Below are 13,833 nucleotides of genomic sequence, written 5' to 3'. Positions count from 1 at the left end.
GCGCGCCGGGAAATGACGCCGCGGTTGGCTATTGGTGCGGGCGGAGTTGTCGTCCTCGCCGGCGAATGGGGCTGGTGGGAGTGTTGGGGGGGCCGAACGCGAAGGGGTGAGGGGGGCGGGGACCCGCTGCAGGGGCTGCCCGACTGCTGGCTCTTATCCTCGGCCTCTGTCCTCGGCGCAGAGCAATGGGCTGCTGCCGCTTCAGTTCGAGGGCTACGTGTTCTCTCCTTTGCAGCAGTTTCGCGCTCTGAATACGGAGCTGCGTTCGTTCGTCCGCAGACAAATTCCAAAAAGAAAATAAGCTGCCCCGAGGCATGTTAAGCTGAGCCCAAAGCCTACACTTAAAAAGATAACCGGATCAGTTGGACTGGTTAGATGGTGCGGGTTGCAAAGCAAGTTCTCAAGCTGCACGAAGAGACAAGCTGGTGCTCGCTTTAGCAGCAGACTTGGCAGCTCCCAATGGGGAAAGTCTGCGTCGAATATAGTTTAATGATTCCACCTGAGGAAGCGTTTTAAAGGGCTCAGAGCGTTGCAGTTATGGGAGCCTTTGCACAGTGTTAGTGAATACATTCCAAGGCTTCTGTTTTTGGAGTTTGCTCCACTGTGCGAAGTCTGAAGCCTTTCTCTAGGCTAAAGTCGGGTACATACGTCGCATCCCCTCCCGGTAGGAGGATCTAACGCTGTCCCTTCCCTTAGATTTTAGAGGGGGGCAAACCAGAAAGTTAGAAAGATAGGGAGGTCAGGGCATCTATTACTCCTTACTGCTCTGATCCTTTGATGTGTAGATTGCTTATCTCAGGACTTCCTCCTCATGACATCCTTCTCTTTCTCCCTTTGTCACACAACTATTCTCTCCATATCTTGCACCGTGGATGCAGGACTTGTCCTGCAATCCATGCCCATCTCTCTCCTCTTTCCTATCAGAGTATGGAGTTCCTATAATAAAGAACTCTCATTTCTTTCCTAAAGTGCTGAGCATCGGGGCAGCAACGGCAGTAGTAACCACAGTGGTGTCAGAGGCTGCCTTCATGGTTTGAAGGTCCACCCTCTGAAAAGAACCCCATTGCCTTTTGTGACTGTCCCAGGTGCTCTTCCCATTTAGTCCCTTTTGAGATTGTTCCACATGGCAACGGCTGAGCTGGCTTCACTGTATTGTGGCCCCACAGCACCCCTCTGATGGCAGCTCCCCAGGAGCAGTTTTTAGCACTCTTAAGGGCAAGAGTGATTTTTCAAAATTGCTCATTGGTCTTCTTTTCCCCCTGGACATTGCATGTCATCATTAGTAAGGACTGAGCTGTAGTTCACAAGAGCCCGCTTAAGGGCTGGTGCAAGTAAGATACTTTAATATTTATAGAACCATCCCTTCTAGTGGTGGCGCAGTTGCCCATATGAGAGTTTGGGTCAGTTCTGTATTGGTTCTAGTTGTTTTGTGGAAGCTGATGCTTAACTGTAGAAACTTTTTTTAAGGTCTGTGCTAGAGGCTGTGCTGGAGTCCACTCGAAAATTTTTATTAAAGCTTGTTCCTTAACATTGTTTCAGGGGCTGCACAAAGGTACAATTCTCAGAGGAAACCTCCTTTCCCAAATATGTCTAAAATCTGTTTGTACACATCTACCTACTACTTTCTAAAATTCCATCCTTCCTCCAAGGAATTCAAGGCAGCAAATAACAACAACAGTGTGCTTATATATCCAGAGGAGCAGAGGAGTTAGCCGTGTTAGTCTGTGGTAGCAAAATCAAAAAGAGTCCAGTAGCACCTTTAAGACTAACCAATTTTATTGTAGCATAAGCTTTCGAGAATCAAGTTCTCTTCATCAGAACTTGATTCTCGAAAGCTTATGCTACAATAAAATTGGTATATCCAGAGGAGTTAGCCGTGTTAGGCTGTAGTCACAAAATAGTGAAGAGTCAAGTAGTACCTTTAAGACTAACCAACTTTATTGTAGCATAAGTTTTTGAGAACCACAGCTCTCTTCATCAGATGCATCTGACGAAGAGAGCTAGAGAGCTGTGGTTCTCAAAAGCTCATGCTACAATAAAGTTGGTTAGTCTTAAAGGTGCTACTGGACTCTTTACTAGTGTGCTTATATATTGCCCTTCTAGACAGATTAGTTCTGCTCTCAAGACTGGTGATCAAAGTCAGTGTTGTTTTAATCCCAACAATATAGCTGGGGAGCTGGGGCTGAGAGGAGTGGATTTTCCAAGGCCCCCTACTAAGCTCATGGCAGTAGTGGAACCAGCACAGAGCTGATTTGCAGCCCAGCGCACAACCACTATGCTACTTTCACAACATCCTTGCGAGGTAGACTAGGTTGAGAGCACTGGCCCAAGATCACCGAGCAAGATGAGAGCACAGATCTCCCAAGTCCTCATCCACCATCCTATACCACTCTGGCTCTCATTGCTCCTTCCCCTCTCCGCCCCCTTCAGCTTTTCAAGAATAAACTGGCCAGATATATCATGGTATCTATTTCAGGACAGAAGCAGCAGTATCATTTGTAAAGAAAGACCTTCAATCTCACATGCAAGCTGCAAGTGAACCCTTCCCCAATGCAACAGGACCAGGTGGGTTTATGGTCAACTCATTTTATTATTTTTTTTAAAAAACCAGAAAACTAGGGAAACAGTTTAGGTCACAGTGTGTATAGAAAAGTCACTGCATAGTGTAGCTCAGAACAGTCACATTGGAAAGGGGTGGGGGTGGGTTGAAATGTGTTACACAATCTGGAAAGAAATCCCATCTGAGCTCCCTATCACAGGAGCTCACATATTCCGTAAGTGGCATCTACATGGGGAGGGGGGAATAAATCAGCATATCAATGCATAAACCAAAGGGAACAGTAGCTTTGGGAAGGAGGGGAGAAATCCCTCCAGAGCTGGGCCACAAAGCATCTCAGCCCCAAAGGGCAAGAGGATACCAGACAAAGGAGCTGAGAGTGCCTGAGAGCCTGGCACAGGCATGGTAGCGGAAGAGCAGAGCAGGAGAGAGGGTTGAGAGTAGACAGTTCCTTCCTAAGCCTGCACTACCCCAACCCCTTCCTGCACTGGCAACAAGCCCTTCCCACCAGGCAGCTCACTTTGGTCTTTGGTGGACTGAAGTGGGCACAAGCCCAACAGAATGGCACCAACCAGTGGGCAAGTTGAGAACAAAGCTACCCCCTTCATGCCCTTCGTAGAAGAGTGTAGGCACCAATCAGTACCGGCCAAGCACCGTGGCCAACAGTGCCATGCGGATGTACATGCCATTCTCTGCCTGCCGGAAGTAGGCTGCCCGGGGGTCCGAATCCACCTCCACGCTGAAAAGAGATTGCAGGACAAAGGGTCAACAATCAGATAGCATCACCCACTGCCACTCCACCTCCAAACCTCAGAGCACTGGAAAAGTTCCAGACTTTTGGCCAATGCTTTTTATACTATTTTTGTTTGTTGGTGTAAAGGGAAAGGGGGGGCAGGGTAACTTGGTTAAAGACACTCAATGAGCAAGAATTCTTGTATCCTATAACATGGGTTGTAAGGGCACTGTGTGGTGCACCAGAAAACTTTCTTCTGCATTGTCATTCTGAAGCAGGAAGAAGAGGACATGCCGGCATTTATATCCTGCTTTCATTCCCAATGAAGATTCTGACATTACTCTCCTCTCCACCATTTTATCTTACCAATATCCTGTGAAGTGGATTAGACCAAGAGGGAGAGACTACCCAAGGTCACCCAGCGAGCTTCCGTGGCAGAGTGGTAATTCGAATCCAGGTCTCCCAGATCCCTAGTTTGATACTCTAACCATTATGCGGTGTCGATGCTTAACTACCAACAATGCCATGGAAGCTTTGAGGTTCAGGTGGGTTTTAGATGCAGAGTGTGGGAATAAATTCAGAAACACCAGGGTGGTGTATGCTTCTTGGTTCCCAACCTTAGTCTGGAAACCTACCGATTTGTCCTTGTACCCAGGACCCAAAGGGGGGTGGGGAGCAAAATTTGGCACACAGGTCCACCCATAATTGGTAGTACACACTGTAAATCTGGTTAGTGCAAGGGCACTCTTGACACTACACTTGTGAACTTGTTTTCCAATCCAACTCACAGGAACCAGAAGCAAATCTCTACACGTGCCAGCGGAAAATGAGAGTGCTCCTTCAGAGGAGACACAAGCCATGTTTACCCTCTTGCCTACATCCCCATTAGATTAAATGGTGTATAAGGATGCTAACTGCCCCCACTCCCAAGGGAACCCTAATGAGAGGGGAACTTATGCCAAGATATGCCCCCACATTTGGTAAGCTGGAGGGGATACACATGAATATGAACTCAGGCTATAGTCAGCTAACCCCCACCTGATCTCGTTGACTCGGGGCATTGGGTGCATCACCACCATCTTCTTCTTGGCCCTGGTCATGATGTGTGGGGTCAGGATGAACTGCCCAAAACACTGAGAATGGAAAGGCAGAATGTTGGTGAATGTTCCAATGGAGGCAAAAAGCCTCCCATCACAGTAAGTACATACTGACATGAATCAGGATGGCTCGTGTGCTAAGTGCAGCCAAGGAAGCCTATGCTGTTCCAGCCTATTCACATCTGAGAACATGGAGGCTACCGCAGGAGCCTCTGAAAGCTTTCAAAGACCTCATCTATAATTTAGGAAAACGCTCTTTTCTGAGAGGCTGGTCATTTCAGGATGCAGTCTCTCCCTGCTCCCTATTATCTAAGTTTCTCAGACAGCCTGATCTCCATTTTGAGATGCCAAAGACACCTTTTTAAGCAAACAAGGTTTAAGGAATTGGGAGTGGGAAAGATTTTGCCAACAGCATCTTACTGTTGCCATCTGTCAGCAGGGGGAGGTCCCTCTACTTGGGGATGGTGACTCAGCCCATCCAATGAAGAAGGGTGGCTGCACCAAAGCAAAATGAAGGAAAAAAGGGCAATTGGTGCAAAAGAATCTTTAATAATTGTACACCCTACATTTTTCGCATACTGCTTTGTCAGAGGGAATCTACCAATTAAAACACAATACAAAATAATAATTAGGACATCTCAAAAGTTAATAAAATAATAAAAGTTTGTGATTATGTAAGTTCAGTTATCTAGGTACTAAGTGTTTATTATGTATTGCACTCTGTACATGATCTGTGAAATTGTCCTGTGTTTTATTCATATGTTTTATTAACTTTTGAGATGATGTACTAATTATTATTTTATATTGTGTTTTAATCGGTAGATTCCCCAATGAAGCTGTATGCAAAGCGTGTAGGGGTGTACATATATTAAAGATTCTTCCCTTTGCACCAATTGCCCTTTTTATTTTTGTTTGACCCAATCCATACACCAAGATGAGTACTTGCCAAGTAGACACAGTAGGGACTTGTGTGGCTATCAGAGAAGCAAACACCAGGGTGATCAAAAGGGAGATCTGATCTCCAGAAAGATCAAAAGAGACATCTGATCAGGTGCGCTGGAAAGCCAAAGAGATCGATCACAGCATGTACTTTACATACACAATGCCCCAAATTGCTACTGCTGAAGTCCGTAAGCCCTAAACTTGGAATATGAATTTTGACAGCTTATAGAATGCTTGCCTCTAGTTCAAGGTGAGTGCTCTGAGCCTCAGTTGTTCCTTGGCTCAGACCATAATCTGAATTCAAGGACTTTTCCCTCCCAAGAACTCTTGGCACTATGGATAGTCTCCAGAACAGTGTTCAAGGCACTGCTGGGGTGAGAGACATCGGAACCAAATGCAAGGGAGTTTGCCTATTTGCTAGTTTCTGGCTGTCAGGTCCAGTGTATATGTAAACTGTACTGACTCCATTTTCTAATGCTTTTAGTGTTTAAGTGCTTTTCCCCACAGGCCTCGCCGCTTCCCAGGCGGATTTCTCACCGGAGGAGATTGTTTTGTCTAACACCGTTCCACCAGGCATTGGCCTTGAGAGAGAGCAACTTCCCAAGACTGAAAGATGTTGTTTTGAGAACTGTGGGGGGAGGCTGGTCCAGCTGGGAACTGTTACTCTGTACCTTATGCTTTGCCCTTCATTGGTAACAATGATCGTGTACCATCCTGAGTCTCCTATTCAGGACAGTGGACTATAATGGACCTTTTCTGCAGTAAAGTTTCCTTATCCAAACAATGGACTCCTGTCTGTTTGTGAGGGGGAACCTGTAGGAAGAGCCTTATTTAGCCACAGTCTGACATTTTGTTACCAATCATGCCTGAGTCGGGCCCAGCGGAATCCAAGGTAGTCCCGGACAGGGATCCTTTGTTCGATCCGTATGCGTCTCCCGACAGTCAACCAGCACAACCCCAAGAACCTCAGGAACCTGTGCCAGCAGGGACCGGAGCCTCGACTACTACCCCGCCTCTCATCGACCTCGGCAGTGAGGGGACAAGGCCGACGGCTGCTGCCCTCCCCTTGATCTCGTTACCCACACCGTCGGAGTGGGGGGCCAGACCCCGAGAAACGAGAGAGCGCCGGGCCAGCGGGCTACATCCACGAGCTTCTATGGACGGGCGCCGAAGCCTAGAGACTGTCCCTGAATTGGACAGCAGCCAACCGTGGCTGTTTTGGAATAGGACGACCGAACAGACGGACGGGGACACATCCCGCCGCGGCGTTCTGAGTTGGGATTATACGGAACTTGCCCCGTGGAAAGAGCCAACGGAAGTTCCTGAACAAAGTTGGGTACGGATGCAAAGTCGCACCCTTGCTGTAGATTCCGGCATCTCGGCAGTGACGGGCCTAGCCAAAGGAATTCTAGCAGCGAGATCGCAAGTCGATCAAGGAGACCCCCCGCCTTGGGGGCCCTTTTCCCCGGTGACCGCAACTGAGGAAGGTTCCATGATGGGGCAACCGGGTCCAAGTCGAATACAACAGTTGGAAGCTAAACTGATCGACATGGAGGAAAGTTTGGCACATGCCATTCATCTAATCGCAGCGATGGGGGCAGGAGAGAGACTATCACCTGAAGAAATGGCTGTACAAATAGCTACCCTCCAAAGCGTTATTTCCTATCCGATGGATGCCACCCCGTGGCAGCCGTCGCCCTCAGGAGAAGAGGAATCCTGTCCTGGGGAACCGAGGGAAGCCCCCTCGGAACTTCCCAGACTAGACGAAGTCCCGCCTCACGGGGATACTCCAGTTGAGGTACCTGGAGAAGCTCCAACGGAACCCCCTAGACCGGACGGGGATCCATCTCCCGGAGAGGAAGGGCCAACCCGTCCGACCGCGTCGCCGGTGATACCCCCTCCCGCTTCTCCAATAACGGTCCGGCCGGATCAGTCAGAAGAGCCTCCGGCTCCTCCAAGGGAGGGATTGCCACACCAACAACCAGAAGTTGTTCCCATTCAGCAAATCCCAAGGGAAGGTCTACCGGTGCCACAGGAACAGCCTCTGCTTCCCAGAGTAACGACGCCGGGAGGGGCAAGCCCGCGCGGCCCACCACCAGTTAGGCCTTCGCCGCTGCGGCCCCTCCCGCTTCGACCGCAATTAATACCGTTGCAGCAACCGATACGTTTGCCTCAGGACCGACCAATATTACCACCTCCCAATCAACCGGCGGGGCCTATACCACTACGACCCCACCGACCCGCCCCTCAGCGGCCGATCATGACCCAACCGCTACGGCCACCTCCACCTCAACCGCTACTGCCCACGCCTCCGGTGTTGCCTCCACCAGCACGGCCGCGGTTGCTGTCGCCCGCCCGGCCGTTGCTACCGCCTCCAACCCAACCCAGACCACCACCGCCAGCCCAGCCGGGGCTGCCGCCACCAGCCCAGCCGGTGTTACCGCCGCCAGCGCAGCCAGCACCGCCGCCACAACCGGGTCCCCAACGACCCCTCCCCGTACCGCAAGGGCAATTGATGCTTCCGATGGACTTTTACCCAGCACCGGCTCCGAGACAAGACCTTCCTATGGGCTGGGTGAAACTGGAAGCTACTTTTGATGGGGATCCCTCCAAACTGGGATTTTTCCTAGTGCAAGTAGTACAATTCTTTAACCGGTGGGGACACCTCTTTGGTAGCGAGGCCAGCCAAATTGAGCATCTCGGTTCTCGCCTACAAGGTAAAGCAGCGGACTGGTATGTAGGACTATACAATATTGGGGCCCCAGAACTCAATACTCTCCAGGGGTTGGTGGATGCCATTCGAGCACAATACGAAGATCCCCTAGAGGAAACTAGGGCCCGAACAGAATTGCAAGCCATTAGACAAGGCAGCATGTCGGCAAGGGACTATATTACGAAATTCCGACAACTAGCTGCTAAATGCCCTAGGTGTGAGGAATCCACCAAAATTATCCTGTTCAAGCAAGGGCTAAACCCGAGACTCCTAGATAGAGCCCTTATGCAGGATAATCCCCCTACTCTATTAGGCTGGATCCAACTTGCATGCGAAGTTGAGAATCGCATTTTGGAAGTCCGTTTGGTTGAACAACAACAACAAACGGGACAAAGAAGACCATTGACCCTACAAAGGGGAGGACGGGGCGCTGGATATGCCACCCGTGGAGCGAGAGATGCTAGATGGCAGCAAGGGCTGTGTTTGCAATGCGGACAAGCCGGTCACTTTGCAGCACAATGCCCCCACCGGCCTGTGCAAAGACCTCCGCTCCAACTACGGCGTCCAACCCTTGCTCCATTTCCTACACTCCAACGCCCGACTCCAGCTCCACGAGCGAACAGAGGTCGCGGCGCTTCCCAGCGACCAGCATCAGAAAGGGGCCTGGAGGCGGAAGAAGTCATGGAATACGACCCCGCTTCCCCAAGTGTGGAGGGGAATCCAGAAAGCCCCCTGTCGGGAAACGAAATGGATCTGTCGTAAAAGGGCCCAAACGACAGATCCACCCCAAGCCCGTCCCAACACGGGACTGGCCGCCTGGGTCCATACTATTCCTGCCAGTGACTTTGCTGAACCCGGAGAGGAAGATGCACATTCGTGTACAAGCCCTTATTGACTCGGGCTGTTCAAGAGATATCATCGCCCCAGCCCTAGTCAACGGATTGGTCCTGCCAGTCCGCGAATTACAGAACCCAGTAATTTTTGAACAAATGGATGGCACTAACATGAACCCTGTTACCACCGAGACCATTCCAGTGGTCACGGGCATGGGCCAACACTGGGAGAAAAGGTCTTTCGTCATCAGCTCAACGGCCAAATACCCGTTGATTTTAGGCAGCAAGTGGCTTTGTGATCACAACCCCCACATTAATTGGGCAGAGGGATGCGTCACCTTTAATCACGCTAACTGTAAAACCCATCGATGGAACCAAAATTGGGGTAGCGATCCCTCCCACACCGAAAAAGCTCTCCTCACCCGGGAGGATATAAAACAAATACCCGAGTATTACTGGCCGTTCTTGAACGCTTTCTCCGAAAAGGAAGCAGATACCTTGCCCCCGCACAGAAGAACCGACTGCGCAGTAGAGATATTACCCGGGGCTTCCCTACCCAAAGGCCGACTCTACCCTATGAATCCCCGTGAACGGGAAGAACTCCGGAAATTCATCGACACCAATCTCCAAAGGGGATTCATCCGCCCAGCCAATAGCCCCCATGCGGCTCCAGTCCTCTTCGTGAAGAAAAAAGATGGGGGACTCCGACTATGCACGGACTTTAGAGGACTTAATGCTGTGTCAACCAACAACGCCTATCCCATCCCGCTCATCCGAGACCTCCTCAACGTCGTGGCCCAAGGTAAGATCTTTACGAAATTAGACTTAAAAGATGCTTACTTCCACGTTCGTATAAAAGCAGGGGATGAATGGAAAACAGCGTTTAATACGCCCCTCGGGCAGTTTGAATACTTAGTTATGCCGTTTGGTTTGGCGGGGGCCCCTTCAGTCTTCATGTCCATGATTAATGAAGTATTACATGAATTCCTCTACAAAGGAGTTGTGGTGTACCTTGATGACGTATTAATTTACTCGGACACTGAGGAGGACCACATTCAACTAGTTCAAAAGGTTCTGGCTGTATTAATGAAACATAAACTGCCCATCAAGCTGTCCAAATGCGAATTTGATAAAACCGAGCTCACCTACCTCGGTTACTGTATTTCCTCAGAGGGTTTGAAGATGGATCCATCTAAAATACAAGCGATCCAAGAATGGCAAACTCCCACTACCCGCAAGGAATTACAGTCCTTCCTGGGTTTTGCCAACTTTTACAGAGACTTTATTGCAAACTTCGCACAAATCACGCTCCCCTTAACAGACCTATTAAGGACCAAAGATAAAGGGGACCAGGCAAAGAAACCTTCCTCCAAATTACCATGGACATCCAATTGCCAAACAGCCTTTGAATGCCTAAAAAAGCAATTCGTTACAGAACCCGTCCTCTCCCACCCCAATGAAAACTGTCCTTTCATAGTGCAAGTCGATGCCAGCGATACAGCCATTGGGGCGGTTTTATTGCAGAAGGGGGAGGATGAACGGCTACGGCCTTGTGCATTCCTTTCAAAAAAATTCTCTGAGGCTGAGAGGAATTGGAATGTATGGGAGAAGGAAGCTTTCGCTGTCAAAGCGGCCCTCACTAACTGGCGACATTGGCTAGAAGGGGCAAGGCACCCTTTCGAAGTGTGGACTGATCATAAAAATCTGGAGGCCCTTCGAAGCCCCCGCAGGCTGAATGCCAAACAATTACGATGGGCAGAATTCTTCTCCAAATTCAAGTTCACGTTAAATTACCTCCCGGGCAAAACTAATTTTCTCGCCGACGCCCTATCGCGCATGCCCCAACACAAAAGCAAAAGGGAGGAGACTATAGACACTGTCTTCTCACCTACGCAACTAGGAGGCGTGGTGACTACCCGCAGTCGAGCGAGCCAGCCCCTCCCGCACAGCCAAGACTGGAAAACAAAACTTAAAGCTGAAGTGGAAAAGGAGGGGGATAAGGCGCCCAAAAGTAAACTGATTCAATCCCCACAAGGGGACTGGCTGGCCGGGACCAAATTCTATGTCCCCGGCAACCTCCGACGGGAGGTTTTGCAACGATGTCACGATGCCCCCACGGCCGGTCATTATGGGTACCTGAAAACGTTACATCTAATCCAACGGCAATTCTGGTGGCCAGGCATGCGCAAAGACATTTCCCAATATGTTAGTTCCTGCCCCATTTGCCTCAGCGCCAAAACTCGGAAAGGAAAACCTCCGGGCCTCCTACAGCCATTAGAAACGCCTAACCGGCCTTGGGAAATAATCTCCATGGATTTTATAACTGATTTGCCCAATTCAAAAGGACATAATTGCATTTTGGTAGTAGTAGATCTGTTTTCCAAACAAGCACATTTTATTCCATGTACTGCTGTGCCCACCGCGCGAAAATTGGCGGATTTATTCTTAAAACACATCGTAAAATTACATTCTTTTCCGTCCAAGGTGATTTCGGATCGCGGCGGACAGTTCGTTGCCAACTTCTGGCGGGAGCTTTTACGAATGTTGAATATTGAACAAGGAATCAGCTCAAGCCACCACCCACAAACCGACGGGCAATCCGAAAAAACTAATCAAATTTTAGAGCAGTTCCTTCATTGTTATATTAATTTCCAACAAGATAACTGGGTGGATCTTCTCCCTCTTGCGGAGTTCTCTTACAACAACAGTGTGCATGCTTCCACGGGAGAAGCTCCTTTCAAAATTGTATATGGAACTCACTTCAACCCTTTCCCGCTAGACGCTCCCCCTCTCCATTCCTCTAGCTCGCCGGATGCGTCTTCATGGTGGGGGGAGGCCGCTCAACAATGGACTCTTATCAAAAAGCACCTCGAGAAAGCCAAACAGGATTACAAAAAGTACGCAGATCGCCATCGTGCGGCCGATTGGGATTTACAACCTGGAGATCATGTTTATATTTCCACCAAGAATCTAAAACTAGCCCAAACCAGCCGGAAACTAGCATTAAAATTCCTTGGACCTTTTCCTGTGCGCAAAGTAATCAATAAAGTGACTGTTGCAGTAGAGTTGCCCAAGAATTTGCGCCATGTTCATGATACGTTCCATGTCAGTCTCTTAAAGAAAGCTCCAACCGACAACAACTGGCATGTCAAAGCTCCGCCCATCCCTACTCTGATAGACGACCAAATACACTATGAGGTGCAACAAATTCTAGACTCAAAGTTCAAACGTAAACAGCTGTTTTACCTCATTAGGTGGAAGGACTTTGATTCTGGTTATGATGAATGGGTGAACTCTGTGCATGTTCATGCTCCTAGATTAACCAAAGCTTTTCATACTCGTTACCCATATAAACCAGGGGGGGATCTATTTTAAGGGGGGCAGAATGTCAGGTCCAGTGTATATGTAAACTGTACTGACTCCATTTTCTAATGCTTTTAGTGTTTAAGTGCTTTTCCCCACAGGCCTCGCCGCTTCCCAGGCGGATTTCTCACCGGAGGAGATTGTTTTGTCTAACACCGTTCCACCAGGCATTGGCCTTGAGAGAGAGCAACTTCCCAAGACTGAAAGATGTTGTTTTGAGAACTGTGGGGGGAGGCTGGTCCAGCTGGGAACTGTTACTCTGTACCTTATGCTTTGCCCTTCATTGGTAACAATGATCGTGTACCATCCTGAGTCTCCTATTCAGGACAGTGGACTATAATGGACCTTTTCTGCAGTAAAGTTTCCTTATTCAAACAATGGACTCCTGTCTGTTTGTGAGGGGGAACCTGTAGGAAGAGCCTTATTTAGCCACAGTCTGACATTGGCCACCTCCAATCAAATTATCTTTCTGTAGAACAGGTCGTGGATGACTGAGATCCTGGTAGAACTTCAGCAAGTCTATCCTGACCGACAGCGTTGAGCCTTCTGTTCTTCTCCAGCCTTTGAAATAATTTAAAGGGGAGAAAATGCATGGCATTTTGCAATCCTGGCTGGCACAAGAGGGCCAAACAAATCTTCAGGGAACACAAGCCATTCCTTCAAATGGATCTGGGGGCCATTGAAGAATTTGGATTAGTGCCTATTAACTCACTGCCTCATACTCCTGGATGGAGGAAAAGCGCTCCTTCTGGATGCGGGTCATGTAGAGCACATCAGTATCAGGAAGGGCCTCCTCAATGTTCTCAAACTCCTCCTAAGATCAGAAGGGGAAATGAAAGCTGTCAGTAATAAGGAAATGAAAAACCTGCATGGGGAACTCTCCCTTTTAGTTCCCTATCCTCACCTGCTTGATCCCTTTGGAGGCCACAAAATGGAAGACATCAGATGGCATGCGCAGGTTACGAGGAGTGACGTAGCGCAAGCTGACACGGTACTGGGTCAGCAGACAGGCCAAAGAGTGGACTGTGCGCCCGTGTTTCAGGTCACCCACCATGGTTATCTGGGGGAAAAGGTGAGAGAAGTGCCTGGAGACAAACACCACCAGCAGCCTCCGTTCTGACCCAGTTCAGGGAGGGGCCTGAAATCTCCCTGCAGCATCAGAAGCCAAGAGCACTATCCCTGGTCCCCAATTCATCCTTCACAGATGGCCACCGCAGCCTTACTGTCATGCCATTGACGGTGCCCAGTTCCTCGCGGATGGTGAAGATGTCCAACAGGGCTTGTGTTGGATGCTCCCCAACTCCATCGCCAGCATTGATCACAGGTTTGCGGCAGTGCTTGGCAGCCAGCTAGATGGAAGCGAGGGAGGGACAGTGAGCCCCCATGAGGCAGAACAAAAAGAGAGAGGAAGAAAATCAGCCTCTTTCTTAGGTTGCTATTTCCCTTTTGATTTGCAAAGCCCTCCACTGAGTCCATCTGGTCACAACTTGGCAAGATGGGACAATATTATTCCCCTGCTCTCTCTCAAACAATGTTTCTGAGACAGTTTACACAGATAAAATGAACATTATAAATCACATTAAAAATTAGAAATA

General features: G+C 49.2%; 1 protein-coding gene across 1 annotated transcript in view; it reads right to left on the bottom strand.

Moving 5' to 3' along the window:
- Positions 1-2,570: 2,570 nt before the first annotated feature.
- The window catches only part of CAD (carbamoyl-phosphate synthetase 2, aspartate transcarbamylase, and dihydroorotase), a 52,332-nt gene continuing 41,069 nt past the window's right edge, over positions 2,571-13,833 (bottom strand). Inside the window, 5 exon segments of the mRNA XM_054989360.1 lie at positions 2,571-3,296; positions 4,329-4,423; positions 12,951-13,052; positions 13,143-13,298; positions 13,462-13,587. Of these exon segments, the coding sequence (XP_054845335.1) occupies positions 3,194-3,296; positions 4,329-4,423; positions 12,951-13,052; positions 13,143-13,298; positions 13,462-13,587 (582 nt within the window). The 3' untranslated portion in view covers positions 2,571-3,193.

Source organism: Eublepharis macularius, chromosome 1 (genome assembly GCF_028583425.1).
Source record: "Eublepharis macularius isolate TG4126 chromosome 1, MPM_Emac_v1.0, whole genome shotgun sequence".
Lineage (NCBI taxonomy): Eukaryota > Metazoa > Chordata > Lepidosauria > Squamata > Eublepharidae > Eublepharis > Eublepharis macularius.
This window is presented reverse-complemented; position numbering and strand designations above follow the sequence as displayed.